This window comes from Pleurodeles waltl, chromosome 4_1, assembly GCF_031143425.1.
Source record: "Pleurodeles waltl isolate 20211129_DDA chromosome 4_1, aPleWal1.hap1.20221129, whole genome shotgun sequence".
In the NCBI taxonomy this organism is placed as follows: domain Eukaryota; kingdom Metazoa; phylum Chordata; class Amphibia; order Caudata; family Salamandridae; genus Pleurodeles; species Pleurodeles waltl.
Window position 1 is genome coordinate 480,998,443 of NC_090442.1, and position 19,157 is coordinate 481,017,599.

Genomic DNA, 19,157 nt, shown 5'->3' on the forward strand with positions numbered 1-19,157 from the left:
ACTACACTTTTTTCTTTTTATATGAACGATGTCACTGAATACCTTGAGCAGTGCACAAATGATTCTCCCAACATTAATGGAGGGAAAATTCCTTTCCTTTTGATCGTTGATGATTCATTGCTAATTTCCAAGTCCCCAATGTGAAATTCAGGTATTTCTGTAGAGGTAGGGGGCTGGAGATAAATTGCTTTGAGACCAAGTAAATGGTTTTTGGGAACCCCATAGTCAGAACGAGGAACATAAGAATGGGTGATTCCATTCTTGAAAGGGTGTCGGAGTTTGACTCTTTGGGAATTACCATGTCTCCAAAACTAAAATGGGATCCAAAGTAGCAAAAAGCTCCCTAGCATTATCACATAGATCCATTGCTATCCTTTGTTTTTTCAGAGCTACAGAAACCCAGTCTATTGCGCCAGCCCTTGAGGCATATCGAGCTAGGGCCCTGAATGCAGCAACTTATTGTTCAGAAGTCTGGGAGTATGCTAACACACACAGGCTAGGGCTAGCTGAAAACAATTTGATTAGAGAGGTAGCCGGTGTACCAACTAGTACCCAGCTAACCCCCCTGAGATACGATATGGGTATTAATAGGGTGACTGACCAAATACAGCTAAAACCCCTACACTACTGGATACGGATCTGGTCTACTCCTGACCTAGCCACATCTAGTTTATGTCTAGGCCACTTGGTAAAGCTTGACACAGCCCGGAAAGTTCCATGGCTGAGCCATATAAAAAAAGTATAAAAAGTTGAAGTTAGAGGCATTTTGGGACCGGTAAGATCTAATCCGCAGAGAAGACAGACAAGTAGTCAAGGCAGCTTACTGGCAGTACATCAGGGAGTGTCAGCAGACCAAGGATAACAAGGGCTGCCTTACAGAACTATATTTGGAGCTTAAAGTCATGCCTAAATATGAAGATGTTTGGGATTATGTTACCCCCCGAGGGCTAAAAGTTTGTATCTGCGTTTTAGATATGGTTGCTTGCCTTTTGTAGCTCTTGGCAAGGAGATAGGACATCCGTTTTATGCTCTCTTTGTAAATCAATGCCTGAAACAGTTAGTCATATTACCATTGTCTGCCCCTGGCACTGAGCCTCTAGGCGGCGGTGGCTTAGGCCAGTCTGTCTAGCCCTAGGGTTTGGGGATTACAAAGTGGCACTGCACCTGTTTAGGACAAGTACAGACAAGACCATAGTCTACTCAAAGAGCCGTTTTCTCCTGGGAATATGGATTGGAAGAAATAAGATTCTCGTTCTGGAAGGGATTGGGGGAGAAAATTTACAGTAAGCCCCAGGAGGAAAGTAAAGTATGTACGTCCTCAGGCTCGACAATTGCACTGAGCACATAATATGGACTGACAGCCGGATAGCCTCTAAGAATCAACACAGAGGCTAAAGCTTTGGTGAGCACTGGTCTCTTTGGGTCATCTTCTGACAATCATGGATTGTAATAGGATATCTTCTAAGAATGGATGTATTATTTTTCGACCAAGACTGCTAGTCATTTTGAATTGCACACACACTTTGTTGTTGGTGGTCTATATTTTTAGCTGAGTGTTTTTAGACTCTGGTTTTAATTTTTGTTGTAATTTTTACAGATGGTGAAAATGTAACGCATATTCATTTATTGTGGTATTATGGATTTGCAATCCGAAAAACAAAAAACAAAGTTGAATACTTAGCACGGACACAAGTAGAGCAGTGAGTTTTGGTAGGGCTAATCATTTGATGGCCCTATTGACTAGCTGCTCCAAGTGTATGTGAATTCATTGGTTAACTCCACCAACTGTTTGTAATATACCAATCTGAGCTCTTTATTTAGAAGAAACTCAGTCTAGGTAGCACTTGTTCTTTTTGGCTTTTATAGTTTTTATTGTCAGGTGTACTCCCTTCTCACACATTAATAATAGGACATGTGTAATACCCTACCATGGGTAACCTATGCTTTTGCAAGGTTGCTCTACAGCACGTTACCTTCAGTGCTTGTGTCTACTGTTCTTTTGTGGTCACAATACCATTGAAAAAGGCTTGACTGCAATGAGATTTTATTATGCTATATTTCTAATCTTAACGTGATTCTAAGTATTTGCATTTGTATCACTTATCTGTGTTCTACTTTTATGATCTTAGTGATCGAAATAAAGTTTATTATAGTAATATTAGTCATATGTCTATGAGAAAAGGCCTTTTTTTAGCCTTTTCCTAAACTGCAGCAAATTTGATTGAGATCTTAAGTTCAATTACAGAGTACTCCAAAGTTTGCTGACACCAAAGGAAAAACTCCTGCTGCCCCATCTTTCTTTATTCTGGGGACAGCCACAAGTCTAACAGAAATTGAACAAAGCAAATGGCCAGATGAGTGCCAAAGGAAGATTTTTTGAAAGAATTCTGATCCTCTCCGGAGAATAGGTCTATGCACCAGAAATAATGCTTTGAAATTAATTATTTCACTGACTGGTAACCAGTGAAGGCCCACAAGGATTGAGGGATGGGAGCAAATGTAGGAATTTTCAAAAGCAGCATGGCAGCTGCATTTTGAAGAGCTTGACGTTTTTTAGTAGATGCTTCTGGATTCCCATATACAAGGTATTACAATAGTCGATTCTTGAAATTATCAGTGCCACAATGACCGTTTTTTGTAATTGTAAAGGAATGAAGGGAAAAATCTTTAGAGTCCTAAGCAGGAAGAAACAATAGGAGGAGGTTTGATTTTGATAGTGTCAAATACGACTCCTAGATTTTTTGCCTTTTGAACTGGGGTGGGAAGCATACCAAGACTGGACAGCAACCACAAAGAATTCCAGAGGTGGAGTCATTCCCAAAGAGTAATATCTCAATTGTATCTGAGTTTAGTTTCAGACAGTGAGCCATGCAATTATAAACATTTTTAGCCATCTCTTCAGCTTCAGATAATTTAGACGCCACAATTTGTGTGTAAACAGCGTAGGAAATTACATCAAAACCATAGCTGTAGATAAGATTAGCCAGGTTTGTGGCACAGATGTTAAAAAGTGAGGGGCTAAGTAAGGACCCCTTAGATACCCCACACAGAAGGGAGAAGGGAATCCCCAAGCGCCACCACCTGCCCCCTATCACACAAAAACGAGCTAAGCAAGGCCAGTGCTGAGTTCCTAAAGTCTATCGCCTCAAGTAGGTTAATGAGAAGTGAGTGGTTGACCATGTTGAAAGAGGTGAATAACTCTAATAAAATCAATGTCACCTTCCCACCCTTGTCAACCACCATTCTTATTTCATCAATGGCTGCCACTAAGGCTGACTTCATACAGTGAATTGTTCTGAAGCTCTGCTGCAAGGAATCAAGAAGATGATTAGAATCCAAGAGAGATAGAATTTCCTCAATCATAGCTCTTTCTAATATATGAGCTGATGAGGGGAGCCGAGATATAGGCCTTTAGTTTTCACATTGTGGGGGTCTAATGAGGGCTTTTTTTTTTATCAAAGGGATTATTGAGCCTTTTTTCCCAGAGAACTGGAATTTGTCCTGCAATCAAAATGTTATTTAGTAGTCCTGTAAGATAGAGAGATTGTGTCCTAGAAGCTGGAGGAGGGTAGGGATCAAAAGCAGTCCCTGACTTTGTGGAGTTAATGAGATTGATTATTTTCTCCAGGGAGCGAAGAGTAAATGTATCAAACCTATTTTGGTCATTACCAATATTGGTTTCCTGAATGTCTACAGTGATGGATTTGGATATATATTCATCAACACAAAAGGTATTATGATTAGAGGTGAAATCCTGAAAACAAAGATTTACCTTTGGCCTGAAAAAACTCTGCCAATTTGTTGCAGAAGGATTAATCAGGATTAGAGCTGCTGCCAGTACTAAAATTAGACAAAAGGTTTGACTGTTTGAAATAGCTCGCTATTGGAGACTTTAGCCAAGCTTAGTTTTTCAGTGAAGTATTTAGATTTTGCTTCAATAATTAGCACTTTGTACTCATTAAGATGTGATTTATATTTAATCTTTTCTTATGAATTATATTCTTTCCTCCACCTGCGCTCTTGATATCTACATTTCTGTTTTAATGTTTTTAGTTCCTGTGAATAGCAGGGGTTGAGAGACTCTTCCTGTGACTAGTTACAGTTTTTTTCAGGGACTAGCAATGATACTGCAGAGTCTATCTAATTTACATCACTGACTGCTGCAGTGTCAACATTATTGTCGAAGGCAGGACTAGAGTTTCAAAGACTGTCATTTAGTACCCAAAATTAAGGTTTTTCCAGGAGTGGATTCTAAACCTACTGGAAGAGTTGGAAGAGGGACCATTATAAGAGGAAACTTTAAGTAAGAAAAATGGACTTAAGATATGTCCAAACTAGAGGCAGCAATTTTTTGAGATGTAGGCCCAGACTATTAGTAAATACTCCATATAGGGTATGATTTGCCTGATGGGTAGATTAATTTATGATCTGAGTAAGATCAAAACCTTTCCCATTGCCTACAAGATGTTAAATTAGGGCGATCAATGTAAGATTCCATGAAGTCCTGCACATTCTCAATAAATTTGTCCCTATGGCCAGGTGGACGATAAATAAGAAGGTCCCTGAAAGGAATTGATATTTTTAATTGTCAAGTTAAAATTGAAGGCTTCACAATCAAGCTGGGTGATAGTCTGGAAAGCTGCCTTTATAAATCTGCGATACACTATTGCAATGCCACCACCCCTCTTTCCTTGTCGGTATACTCTTTACAAATTAAAACCATCAGGGATGGCATTTTTAAGGTCAGGTCTCTATAATATATGACATCTAGAGCATGCCATTCAACAAAGTCAGCAAACTCATACTTATTCTTGCTTAGGGACCGGGCATTTAATAGGGTACATGAAATCGCCTGCAGGATACCTTTTCGCTCAGCTTTCATGGCAGGGGGAGATTGAGGTATATTTTATCTTAACGGAGAAGAAGTATCTTTGTTAGAAACAAAGTTACATGCCAAGCATTGGTAACTGCCTTGTTTAATATTAAAATTATGAATATTACAGGAGGCATGTTTACTATCATTGTGCAATCCAAGAAGCGCTTCCCTTGAATATACCAAAATGGAAAACAGCCAGGGGTCCTGGCGAAGGGCACAGTCTGGCTGCAGACAGGCGCAGATGGGCATACATTTGGCACACCTTTGGTGCGCCATCGGCACAGACACGCTGCATCGTTCTTTTTAAGGGCCGGCATCAAGGAGGAGTGTGGCCAGGATTCTGAGGCACAATGAAATGCTTTGGATGGGAAAACATGCAGGAAAAACTAAATGTGACAAACTAGGGTCCAGCAACCCCTTTCCCTCAAGCAGGCTCCACAGCAGATAAGAACTACTGGCAAACAAAATCAAATTAACTAAAAAGGGAGAAATGAGCCAGGAAGCAAAAAGTGATTCAAATATGCAATATCACCTACCACATGGTGTATCCCCCAAAAAAGTACAGGCAGACGTTTAGGGGCATACAGCTGCTGCAACATCAGTCTTAGGTGGACTGTGTAGCTTGATTTCGCAAGGCTCTGGGTGGTTGGTTGAGGGGCAGTGAAATAAAAGGTTACCAGTGGCTGTACAATTTGATGGCAATAGAGCACATGTTCAGTCTTTGTTTTACAGAGCTGCACCAACACTTGATTGATAGCAAGCTCACTGAACGCAGGGAGCTTGCTGAGGAGGGAGACCTCTGGCTCAGCACTAGAGTCCACAAAGAGGTACTTGGGAGTAACCCGCAGAATAGAAATTCCAACACACTGCTTTGAGTGTTCCCAGATAGGATACAAGCAGGGGTACTCTGTCCTAAGAAACTACCCTTTGGTGGGACCTCCACAGGGGCGGCCAATGTGTTATTAGGAGTAAGTAGTCATAGACCACGCCCTGATATCCCTTAGCTGGGAGGAAGATTTAGAGGGTGAACTGGTGATCCTCAAGGTTCTGAATCATCTCTTCCATCAGGAGAAAGTGAATGGGATCCCGGTCACTGCTTTGAGGGACACTAGGGTTAGCCATGCCATAGAAAGTAGAAAGGCTGATTTTTTCAAAGCAATACACCAGTCAGGTGTGTGGTAACTCAGGTCCAGGGGCAGGACTTTTCCTGCCCCATGGCCCTGGCATCCCTGGAGCGGTGTGGGGAAGTGACCCAGAGGAGGGCCCTAGTTAGTTCCCAGATGCCCACTGACTGCATTCTAGGGAATGTGTTGCCCCACTTTCAGGAGAACTGGGAGGGGCAACTAGCCTGGGTACCCCGGCAGTTCAGTTTCTTAGGGTATCACTCCAAAGCCAAGGGTATGGGAGCCGAGCTGAAGAGGCAGGGTGACGTGAGGACTAATCCCTGTCCCCTGTTCAGCCTCAGGGTAGAGACCCTGGGTTGATAAGCCAGTCTCAGGATATCACAAATGAGCTGGTAGAAGGTAGAGTGGAAGTAGGGTGCTAACACACAAGATTGTGTCCCCTAATCTGAAAAAACCTCAGAGGACAGAGAACTCTTTGCCAGCCCCAAGGCTGGAAGAGTGGCCTACCCAATGTTGTGGCTTGGAGCTTCCACCTTGCTTTAGGTGGCTTGGGGCCTGACTCTTGAGACTGACAGATATTAGTGGACTTTGTTGGTTACTGTCCTTATGGGCGGAGTTTTCCATGGGTTGGGGACAGAAATCTGATCCAAGGGGTGAAATTGGCTACATCACCTTGGGTGGAATGGGCCACATTACTTTGATGGCTATGGTGGACTGTCTGCCTACTAGTATACATCTGTGAGCAGGCAAAGGTAGCTGCTTCACCGGTGAGGTCCATAAGTGAGGAGAAGGGTTCCCCCTGGGGCAATCTAGTGTCGCAGGAAAGTGTACACATAGGGATCCAACCTAATTCAGAGAGGGACAGAACTGACAAGTGCCCCTGCTTAACAAGGTCTTCATACACGTTCTATCATCATCAAGGTATTGATCAGTCTACTTTGGCCTTTGGATGGAGGAGGGTTATGTTGGACTTGGCACTCTCTGCAGGGTTACCCCCACATGTTTTACCTTTACCCTCCTGTTTTCTGAACCCATTTTGTTGGCTTTTCGGACTCTGCACACTTTACCACTGCTAAGCAGTGCTAAAGTGCTCATACTCTTTCCTTTAAACATTGTGGAATTGTATAACACCCACCTAAGTACTCCTTCAACACATGTCTCAGGCCTATTGTGTCTGCAGTTATAAACTGCCATTTCAGCTTGGCGAAATAAATCTTCTGCCAGGCCTAAACCTTCCTTTTTAATACATGTACCTTACCCTTAGGGTAGGCCCTAAACCGCCTTAGGGCAGGGTTCAGTATATTTGAACTTTGGATATGTAATTTAAATTGTACATGTCCTGTTACTGAAAAACTCTTACATTTGTTATTCACTACTGAAAGGCCTGTCTCTCTAGTAGGATAACATTGGGTTAACTTATTACATTTAATAAGTAAACTGAGAGCAGGTATACATTTTGAGTTTGCTGTCTAAAGAATTTTAATTTAAAACCCTCTTTAATGGTAAAGTCAGATTTTAAGTCACAATTCTGAAAATGCCACGTTTAGAAAAAAAAAATCACTACTGCAAGGCCTGCCTCTCTAATAGGATAACATTGGGTTAACTTATTACATTTAATAAGTAAACTGAGAGCAGGTATAAATTTTGAGTTTGCTGTCTAAAGAATTTTAATTTAAAACCCTCTTTAATGGTAAAGTCAGATTTTAAGTCACAATTCTGAAAATGACACGTTTAGAAAATTGACATTTTCTTGTCCTAACCATTTGGTGTCTCCAGCCTATTTCCTGGATCAAATGAATAGGTGTGGCTGGCAGTTGGTTTTTGTAGATTGATCCCAGACAGTGAGACAAGGAGCATAGGATTTAAGGTATTTTTGTTCAGCAGGCCTAACTTGGCCCCTAGAGCAGGCACCTGCTCTATTGTGGTCAGCCTGAACTTGTGACTTTGGCCCGGTCCACCACGACCAGATAACCATAGAAGGTACTTTTATTATTATTTTAAAACTTTGAAGTTGCATATCTCTTGTTCTACGGTTTGGATTTTTGTCATTTTAGTCTCAAAGAATTACATTGTACTCTATCTAAGCTGTTGTGGGATTTTTCTTGTTTTGTGTTTTCACTTTATTACTGTTTGAAGTGTTGCATGAATGTTTTACACACTGCTTGGGATTTGCTTGTATTTCACCCTGACAGAGATTGTGGTTTCTGCTTGAATAGGCTTTCACCCTCATCAACCAGTAGCCTAATTTCCTACAGTAATACACTAGTTGTCCACTCAAACTAACTTAAAATTTGCTCTCTAGTGCTGCAAATTTCCTGGGTTGACTTATCACCTAAAAGCTAGCAAGAAAATTGTGTGGCTGTTAACTTTAAATATGTAAAAGACATTCTCCTTAAATGTAGCTTTTTTGATACTATTAAGGGCTTAGTTAGGTGTTTTCACTGTCCTTTTTTCACTGGCCCTTCTCTATACCTAATGTGCCTGAGTCTGGGACTATATGTAACAATGTTTCTCAGCCTATTGCTTCCACATTCATTTCCATTGTAGCTACTTACAACTGCTTTGTGGCTCTTGATTGCTTGGATCAGTGGTTCCCAAGCTGTGGTCCGGAGACCCCTGAGGGTCTTCTCAGGAGGTCCAAGACTGCTTAGAAAATTAAATAATATTAACAGGTTAGGTCCCCAGCTTTCAGTAATACCTCACTAGGGGGGTCCCGGATTCCAATAATGATTCATTGGGGGTCCCCAGGTTCCAGTAATGATAAAGTGGGGGTCCACAGAAGTGAAAAGTTTGAGAACAACTGGCTTAGACTATAATGAATGACTTACTAGCATATGCAATCACGTCTGTTCTGCTTTTGAGTATGGGTTACTGCATCATCCTGAGAACTGATAATGTCCTCACATATGGTATTCTACCTTGTTCTGATTCTTTTGTCAGGTCTGCTGGCCTGGTGTATCTTGTTAGTTGAAACCTAGCTGGATTAGCCTCTATGCTAAGCTTGATAAATTGGTTGTCCTATGTAAGAGTCCTTGGCATTATGTTTCAAGAAATATGAGCCTTATTGTATGTTGCATGAGAGGGGGCTTGCCTTTTATTCCTTGACTGCTTCTCCAACAACTTCTGGGCGTCCCATGGGGGGACTTTCAACCTGGTTCAGGATATCTCTTCAGTGCTCAGTCAGTGTTGTTAACACTTGCCATTTAAGCATTCAACAATGTCTTGGGAAAATAGTTCTCAATTCTATTGGTTATATTGTTACAATGATTCTTTTTTATTAGACAACTTTAATAATTTTCATACACTTTTTTAAGATGGTGGACACCTGGCCTATGTCTCTTGTTGACCACCTCTCACCTGCTAGCTATTCTTTGTCCATTCTCTCTGCATGATAATCATTATTTTCCCTCATCTGCTGATTTACATAGAGAGGATTTCTTCCACCACAGAGGGATATTACATTGTAATTATTCTCCTGCGTTGGCATGTTATGCACTTGTAACCTTCTGGTAGGTTTCGGCAATTGTATATGGCACATTAATATGACATGACTTATATATCAATGATGGATAATCCAAATGTAAATAAATACATAACTGTTGATTGATGATATGCAAACAATAACTGCTGCATTAGTTGAACAATTAATTATTTGACAGCCACATTTCTGCATGTACATATTTGTAAATAACACTGATGCACCACTGCAGGAGCACCGTGATTCTCATTCTTTTCTTAAGAATTGTATATTTCCATGGGACATTATATATTGAGAGGGGTCTGTTCTTGATGTGTATTTTTCTGAGTCAGAAAGGATTTAGTAAAAAATATTAGAATAAATTGAAAAAGAAATCAAGAACTCTTTTACACAATTTATTTGTATGTGCCAATAGCATGGGCAGTGCAGGGGTCCCCAGGGCCCCCCAACAGCCCCATCCGACAGCCTTTCCATAGCAGTGTTCACCGCCATGGAAAGGCTGTTGGATGGGGACTCGTAATCCAGAGGGCAACGCTGCTTGCAGAGCTGTCCTGGCGGATTACAACCACCGAGACTGCAGGCTGGCAGCAGCCTTGCGGTGTCGGCAGTTGGACCGTGGCGGTCCCGCCATAGTCAGAATGGGGTGGTTGGACCACCCTGTCAATGGCGATCAGTAATGCCAGCGCGGCCCTGGTGGTCAAAGAACACAAGAGTCAGAATGACCCCCTAACTGCCTTGGTATTTAGCAGTCCCGGTATTCAGCACTGTCAGCTACTGCCTCCCCGAAAAACTCACTGGTTTGCTTCACAGATTTTGTTTATAAATGTAGCATCGGAAAACCCAGATTAGTTTCACCCATGTTGGGGTTCACGCGAGGTTGCAGCTTTAGTCCTATTGAGCAGTGACTGAGGGTCTATTCATTTGCATTTTTTTTTTTGTATAGCCTCACTTAAACTTACCAATGGTGTTTATTTTTGCCTGCATTCCAGTTCAACGTTTATTGCTCACTGAGTGACTGCCGGCAAAGGATTTATTTTAGCAGTTTTTCATAGCGCAGACTTGGCCCAAGGGCATTAGAGTGCTTTACAAGAGAGTAGGACTTGTTTTATAGATAACAAACATATTTAAACAACCAATTGGCAACTGTCAGAACCAAGAGGACTTGGCAACTCATCTCCGCACATGAATAGTACCAGAAAAGAAGTTCTTAACAAAACAATCATCATAAAAGGACAGTAATGCAACCAGCAAACAGAGAATCATCAGGAAGGACTAGACAGTTTGGGTCAGCAAAGGTGATGTGACAAACCTTATTTTAACCAAAGTATCTCTCAAATAAGAGAATTTTGAGATCCCTTTTGAACAATTGGTTTGCACTAAGAGCTGCTCGGAAGAAGTTCAAAGTCTTGTTGCACTACCAGAGAATGATTGTGTCATATAGTGTTCTTGCTTGAATGTCGGAGGTTCAAGCAGGAGAAATTCAATGTTTCCTGAGTCTTGTTGGGTCCCCAAGATTTTTAATTTTCAAGACAGTTAGGAAAATAAGGAGTTGTGGAGGACTTTATGGGTTGATGCATGCCATCTAAATTGGAAACCTGTCTCAATAGGGAGCTATTGCAGAGTCTGGAGAGTATGAGACATTTGGTTGAATTTTTTGTGGCCTGATAAAAAGTGGGCAGTTATGTGCAGTACTGCTCTCAGGGGTGTGAGATGTGCTTTAGGGAGACAAGAGAGGAGTGAGCTTCCATAATCCATCCTTGAAAGAAAAAAATGCCTGGACTATCAATTTCACGTTCTGCTCAGGAATGAACTGCTTGATGCACCAGAGCAGCCTTAGCTGGTGGCCTGCATTTTTTGCTATGCCAAGGCTTGCCATGGAGGTCCAGACAATTGCCAAGGGTAAAGCTGAGTGATTTGGAGTTCTCCATAATGACTGAATTGCAGATCAGGGTGAAAAAAGACTTAAAGCCCCTCTTGGATAGGAAGGTTAGTTTTTTTAATTAGATTGATAAGAATTCAGTTTCCGTGAGACTGAGTCTTACATGATGGTTAAATATCTATATTCAAATCCTGTTGAGGGTCATGGAGAGGATGTTAATAATTTCGGGGGTGAGCTCTTCAGGTATCTCTGCATATCCAGAAAAAATAGAGAAAAATCTAAAGATGATTTCTCTGCTCCACTTTTTTGCTACAGCGGGCAAGAAACAAGTCAACGGCCAGCTGATCGACTTTATTGGCAAGAGAGTTATTACATGAGACCCAATTGGGCTTCCACCCGCAGTTCAGCAAAGAGTTGGCACTGCTACTAGCATCTGAATCCCTGAGACAGATAGCGGAGGGGGTTAAAACTGGTGCTCTGATCATGTTGGATTTAAGATCAGTTTTGATACCATCTCCCATAGTACTATGTTGGAACGGCTGTGGAAGAACGGAGTTGGCTCTTCACTTTGTTCATTCTGTATATGTGCCCCCTTGCAGATGTCATCGAGCATCATGGCTTCAACATCGTATCATACGCCGATGACATGCAGCTTATTATCACTCTTTCTCAGGACGGAGGAGCTTCTGTAACTCAGCTTAGATCGTGGCTGGTTGACCTTGCAGAGTGGATGTCTCAGAGTTGCCTCAGGCTAAATGTTGTTAAAACAGATGTTCTGTTAGTATAGAAACAACCATTGATGTGGTCCTCTGCATGGAGGCCAGATGTATTTGAGCCTGTACCGATGCCTAAGCCAAAAGTGGAGAACCTCAGTGTCTGGTTTGATGCAAATGTATCCTTCGATAGCCGGATCTCCTGGCTGGCGGGAAAGCGCTTTGGAACTTTGAAATTCTGAGTAAAATTGTAGACTTTCTCCTAGAGGAGACCAAGAAATCAGTAGTCAATTCCCTAGTCATCTCCAGGCTGGACTACTGTAATGTATTGTATCTTGGTGTCTCAAAAGGTAAACTGGCTAAAATTCAGAGAGTCCAGAATGCGGCTGCACCTCTGTTACTTAACAGCTCAAGAGGTGTGCCTACTGGGTCTGCCACTGCTAATCTACTTTAGCCCCCTGTGAGGAAGAAAGTTCCCTTCAAGGCTTTAAGTTTTTGTCACAAAATTCTAAATGGGAAGGGACCCCAGTATTTACATTATTTGGCAAAATGGTATGTGTTGAACTGAAATCTCAGATCTGCTAGAGCTTCGTGTATTGATATCCCTAGCATAACAAAAGCTTGTTGGGCGGAAGCTCCTTTAGTTTTTTGGCCACTAACATATGGAATTCCCTGCCTCTTGACCTGAGACACAAGGGCTTTGAATCAGCCTTCCGCAAGAACCTCAAGACGTGTATTTTTTTTTGACAACCTTAGGGGGTAGTATTCTATTGTCTGGATACTGTCCGTTTAGCGTGGGGACGCTCTGTTTGGAGGAACCAGGTACTTTATAAATCACTTTATTTGTTTATTTATCTGCATATGGATGATATAGAACTCCAGCTTTTCTTAGAGACTCGCCTAGTAGTTCAAGGTAGATATTAAACCATAAGCAAATAACCCCTGGTCTTGCTTCAACATGAATAGTTCAACCTGAACTGCTAGGCCACATCATTTCTGAACAGTAACACAAGCAACTCTCTGAATTATTGGGCTTCATCTCTTAGGTGTCACTTGGTTTGTGCTGAACAGAGAGTGACTGGACCCAGTCAATGCATAACAGTCCCTCTATGGGCATCTCACGGAGAAAAGCAACTTATATGCATAATTATGGAATTAGACTTTGTCACTGGTAATAGGCCACAGGCCAGTTGATCATTTCCCTCAAAATTAATTCCACAAATTCTATTTGAAGCAAAAGGATTTGAATTGTCTTTGAGATCTGCATGAGGAGTATCACAGGCTGCTCCTGACATGCTTTTGTCATTAATTAAGGAAGAAGTAAATTCCACCAATCATACTGAAGTCAGTAAACCATCTGAGCTAAGATTTTTCTTGGGAGATTTTGGATTAAGGTCCATTTACAGCAGCCAGGGCATATCTAAAAGAAAATGTAAATCCCTTGTACATGGCAGGGTAGACAAGAGATCTAGGTAGCCTCATTTGCCTTCCCCGCGAAACAACCCTTATTTAGATGGGTACAGCTGCTGTTTTTTTCAATTTGTAGGTATCCAGCCATACCTTTCATTGGATTTGATTCCCAAAGTAATTTGCGCCTTTAGTATGTATAGATTTGGGGTACTCCTTTTTTTCTCTAAACTGGGGGAGTAGGTGGATACAAACACAGCTAGAATGCTGCGTAGCATAGACTTTGTAGCTCTGAGACACTGCAACATGTAATTATGAACAGCCGAACTTTGTTGGGCTGTAGTTCTTTTATTATCTTGCCTTTAATTACAACTCAAGATGCAATAGTGAAGGATACCTTCCACATGGTCTGTGAAATTTTGGCTCACTGTGAATGTATTAATCTAGTCAGGTTTTAGTTTACTGCATTACAATTATTAGGTGAAAGAATTGCTGTAATGTAACAGTGTTTCGAGGTCTACTACGTTTGTATTTGTGGATGTCCTGCTCAAATGATGATTATAGTATTATTTTTATTTTATAAGTGTGAACAGGTTATAGATTTATGATGTCTTAAAAGTATATACTCATTGTTCGTGTTTTTTAAATCGTCAACAAACTTTATAAAAAAAAAAAAAAAAAACTTCTGCCGTTTAATTTTGTCTCTCTTAATGGCCAAATGAGGAATAGATGTAGGAAGATGAAAAGTGTTTTTAAAATGAAAATGGTATTGGAATTTTCCTATGGAAAATGTTATAGACCACTACCATGCATCTCTTTCAGTAAGTATTCACATGTTCCTAAGCTGATCACATTTTCCCAAGATGTGTATCTAATTTTAACCCTTTTGAGAACAAGAAAAATATATCAATTCTTTCTTTGCTCCTCCTTTTTTCTAACTCACTCTAACGTTTTCTCTGTATACACTGTTATTCAGTCACCTCAAGTGGCTAATTAAAAGAGAAGAGGTATTTACAACTAACATTCTTTATAAAACTGTCCTATAAGATATGAAGGATCATGTTATCAATAATTTTAGTCCAAGGTGAAATTTGTGCTACCCAGAGTAGTTGACATAATTTTGGTAATTTTACTTTACTCTTGCCATGCAAAATTCCTGAAATTACACTATTACACCACATCACATAATTATGTGCTGTATAATTATATGGATGTGCCATTTGTAGTAATTCTGATTGCAAACGCATTGAAACAAAGCAAACAACAAAGAGTGAAGGGCTGTTATTCATGGATGGTTTTTATGAGCTATTTTTTAGGATGAAATGCATCCAAAGTGGACATGATGCATTAAATGTGAACATACAGAACATTTTGCATTTTCAATACTTTTCCCAAAATATTGCATAATTACGCAAAAGCTAATTTTGCACACCCCTAACTAGTTTGCAGATTTGTAACTCAATGTGTGTATATAGACCAATAATGATGTGAGGGTAGCCCACCGCATTGGTAAAGGTATTCATTTAGCAACTAAATTCGAACACTGTTCCACCAAATGACCGACATATGCAGGTTATCCAGGAGTTCAAAGACTACATTTATAGAATAGCATTTGAAATCTGGCTGGGGTTGCTAACGACTTCCTTTATAATGAATTTGGCCCATTGCTTACCATTAGCTTTTTGTTTTTGTAACTCACATTTGCTTTCTATTTGCTGGCTTTTTTTGATTTTGGCTGCCCAGTTTAAGTTTGTCCCTCATGTGGAGCATAGCCTATTTATCATATTCTTCCACACTTGCTTATTTTCTGTAAATAGGCCTTTAAATCTTGTTCTTATCTTCTCACATTTGCTGTGCATTTAAAGACAGAGGTCAAATGTCGGACTCTGTCTTCCAAGGGAACTTGGTGTTTATATTTATTTCTCTCACTTCAAAGTGAGAGGATTTATCTGGCAATCTGGGGTGCGAAGTGAAAGTCTTTTTCTAGCACACAATAACATTTAACTATCTGCAAATGAACTGTGCAGATATTTCAGAAAAGATCAGAATTAGGAAAGCACAAATGTAGGCACTTTTTTGTAATTCTGTAGTGTGGTGTTAATAAATATTTTAATACGATCAAAACAAATCAATACACTAGGTGATGACATTTTCACACATTATTGCTGTTGCACTGTATACTTTAATCAGTAAAATGTATGTCTGTGCAAATCTGGTGGTAATTTCAATTTAAAATGTGCTATCTGCAATAGTAGTGTGCTAACAGACCACGTATACTCCACACTATGCCACTATACTCAACACCAATCCACTCAATAACGCTCTATTCTGCTCTATTCCCCTTCACTCTGACACTCCACGACATGCCATTCCACTCTGTTATACACCACTACACTTCATTCTACTGTACAATATGCCACTGCCTTCTATGACACACCACTGCACGCCACTCCACACCCCTCTACTTCAAGACACTCTACAAGCCATTCCACTCTCCTCTGACATGCCACTCTGACACGCCACATTATCTTACTCCACTCTACGACATTACACACCACTCTACGACACTAAATTCCACTTTACAACACTCCACTCTATGCCACTCTACGTAATACCACTCTAAAACATGCCACTCTGCTCTAAAACACACCCTTCCACTCTGCCTCTCTACAACACAACACTCTACTCCACTGTATGCCACTCCACTTTTCTCCATTCTCCTCTATGACAGTACACTCTAAACCACTCCACTCTATGGGCCTTATGTACGAAAGCTTTTTCCCATAGACACAGAATGGGTCAAATCCTTTGGTACATCTGGCCCTATGCCACTCCCCTCTAATCCATTCTACGACACTGTATGCCCCTCCCCTCTACTCCACTCTATACCAGTCCACTCTATGCTATTCTACGACACTCTACACAACTCCCTTTATGCCACTCCACACTAATCTATGACACACTATTCTACTCTAGTCCACTACACCATCCTATGCGGCTCCACTGTATGCCACTCCACGCCATGACACTCTATGCCGCTCCACTGTACAACACTCCACTCTACGCTATGCCACTCTATTCTATGACCATACCCTCTATGACATTCCACTCTACGACACTCCATCCTATGACACTTCACTCTACGACACTCTACTCCACTCTTCTTAACACCACTCCACTCCATGCCACTCCACTTTACGACACTCTTTTCCACTGTATGCCACTCCACTCTATGACAATCTACTCCACTGTACACAACTCTCTCTATGCCGCTCTACTCTACTCTACACCACTGCACTTTATTTCACTCCACTCTGACACTCTACTTCTCTACACTCTGACACTCTATACCACTCCAGTCTACGCCCCTTTACTCTACAACAATCTATGACAATCTACTCCACTGAACACAACTCTCTCTATGCCACTTTACTCCACTCTACACCACTGCACTTTTTTTCACTCCACTATATGACACTCTGCTTCACTCCACTCTATGACACTCTATACCACTCCACTCTACTCCCCTCCACTCTACAACAATCTATGACAATCTACTCCTTCCCCAACATTCTATGCGACTCCAACTCTACCCCAGTTTACACTACTCTACTCAACACTTTGCTCTACTGTATGCAACTCTACCCTGACCCTCTGCTCCACTCAACTGTATGCACTTTACTCCCTTCCACTCTATACCCTCTCACTCTAATCGACTTCACTCCCTCCACGAAACTCCACAACACTCTACACCACTCCAACCCGCACCTCTCCGTGACACATCAATCTACAGCACTCAATTCTAGTCACACCACTCCACAACACTCAACGCCACTCCACAATGCTCTCTGTCTCTACATGACACTCCATTCTACGCCACTCCACTCTAGAACTCTCCACTCCATGCAAATCTCCACTAGGCCACTAACTTCTAGCTATGCTGAACAGCAGCTGGTACGCTGGTGTACAACATGGCTAAAACACATTGGCAAAGCCAACAGCTCTTTCAAAGGTGTAACATATTGGCTTTGCCAATGCTTGTTATATATATGATTTGTGGTATAATTGCTAGGTTTCTGATGCTAACACCTACAGTCCTGAGTTCTAAATCAAGCTGTGCCACTTGACCAGCAACAGGAAAAAATACTTGATCTCCCTGTGTCTACAATTGAAAATATGAGTAACGTAAATGTGCAAGTGAACAATTGAATTTAAAGTATACTATTTCCATTTATCAGATTTGGACCGCTTTATAACTTGTTACACATATGGTAGAATTACTCCGTTTATAAAATCCTGCTTTTTTGTAATGGATTCTGAAAAAATGTGAGCTACTAGTTCATCATAGCCTCTTTCACACTTTCTCTTCATTAAAAACGGAAACGAGTGAGGACTAAACGCTTTGGTGGCTTAAGTCTCCATTCAAGTATATTTAGGCAGCTGGCATACACAGTAGTAAATGACTTTTCAATCCATCCTGCACATAAAATGCGCACAAAATAATGCAAGTTATATGTGTTTTAAGTAGAAACACATGTAAGCATGAAATGTGAACATCTTGTGCAGAACTGGCAGCACCGGATAGGACAATTTCTTCACAGAAAAACGTATGGCGCGTCTGGAGAGATTTTGTTTCGCAAAGGTTAACTTTTTTCCTATTGAATGGAGGTAAAGAACATGTAGGCACCAAAGCAGAAAGTGTAATATGCAATGCAAAAAAGCGGGACGAAAGCGAGTGTACACAAAAAACAATTGCGTTTTGATGAGTGCAACTAATTATGAGAATAATTGTGCTTTTATAACTACACATAAAACACGTTCACCCACCATACCTTGCAAAAGCGTAGATGGCAGCCACAAGGAGAATTATGGAAAGTACACAGAGAGTAACGGACAGGATTATCTCCACCGCTCTTTCTGACAGTCCGTCTGCTACAAATGGAAACAGAATACAGAGCTTTATGGAGTATTGTACATAGTAATAATTATCTAAATTTCCGAGGGCCAAGGTAAACAATATATTTGTGCAACAGTATCTATCCCTTTAACACTTGTCATTTAAAGCATTTTTTCTTGCCTCTAGCTATTAACTTCCTATCTTCAAAACCTTGGGTGAAATATACCATCAAAGCGTAGTTCTTTCTGTCAACGTCTTACAGCACTGCAGTTTTAGGTTTTATTGTTTTATTAGAATTATACTATACATAAAGGATGTTAAAACATCAAAACAAGGACTCCAATACTAAACTTCATAAAACCAAAGTACCTTAACCCCTTGTAAATAGAATATTGTACCAATCATTCCGCTTCTAGTAAACGCTGCATCAAAGTTTAACGTATCATGTAACCCCCTCTAAACATTGTGAGCATGAAACACCAACGGAGAAAAGGAGGAGACGCTAAGAGGGTGGGGAGTTCAGGACCTGGTAAGAAGAAAGAACAGCAGTGCGGGGTAAAGCTGCGAGAAGAGGAGAAAAAACACACCAACATCTATAAGGTTAAAATTAATGTCACTAGCACATTCCCTAAACCCATGTCACATAAAACCCTGCCTGCTAGGGAACAAAAAAAGTTGCTAACAAAGTCTCATCTTCCAGATGGCAAGAAGGTCAGTAGTACGAAACAAGAATCAGGTAGTACTCTCATGTCCACTCGAAAAGTATTGGTCCACCTCCTCACG

At 40.9% G+C, this 19,157-nt stretch overlaps 1 protein-coding gene across 1 annotated transcript in view; it reads right to left on the reverse strand.

Moving 5' to 3' along the window:
* PTPRQ (protein tyrosine phosphatase receptor type Q) overlaps positions 1–19,157 on the reverse strand; it is a 1,423,303-nt gene that overhangs the window by 212,136 nt on the left and 1,192,010 nt on the right. Inside the window, exon 51 of the mRNA XM_069227528.1 lies at positions 18,310–18,409. Coding sequence (XP_069083629.1) covers positions 18,310–18,409 — 100 coding nt within the window. The remainder of the gene's footprint in view (positions 1–18,309; positions 18,410–19,157) is intronic.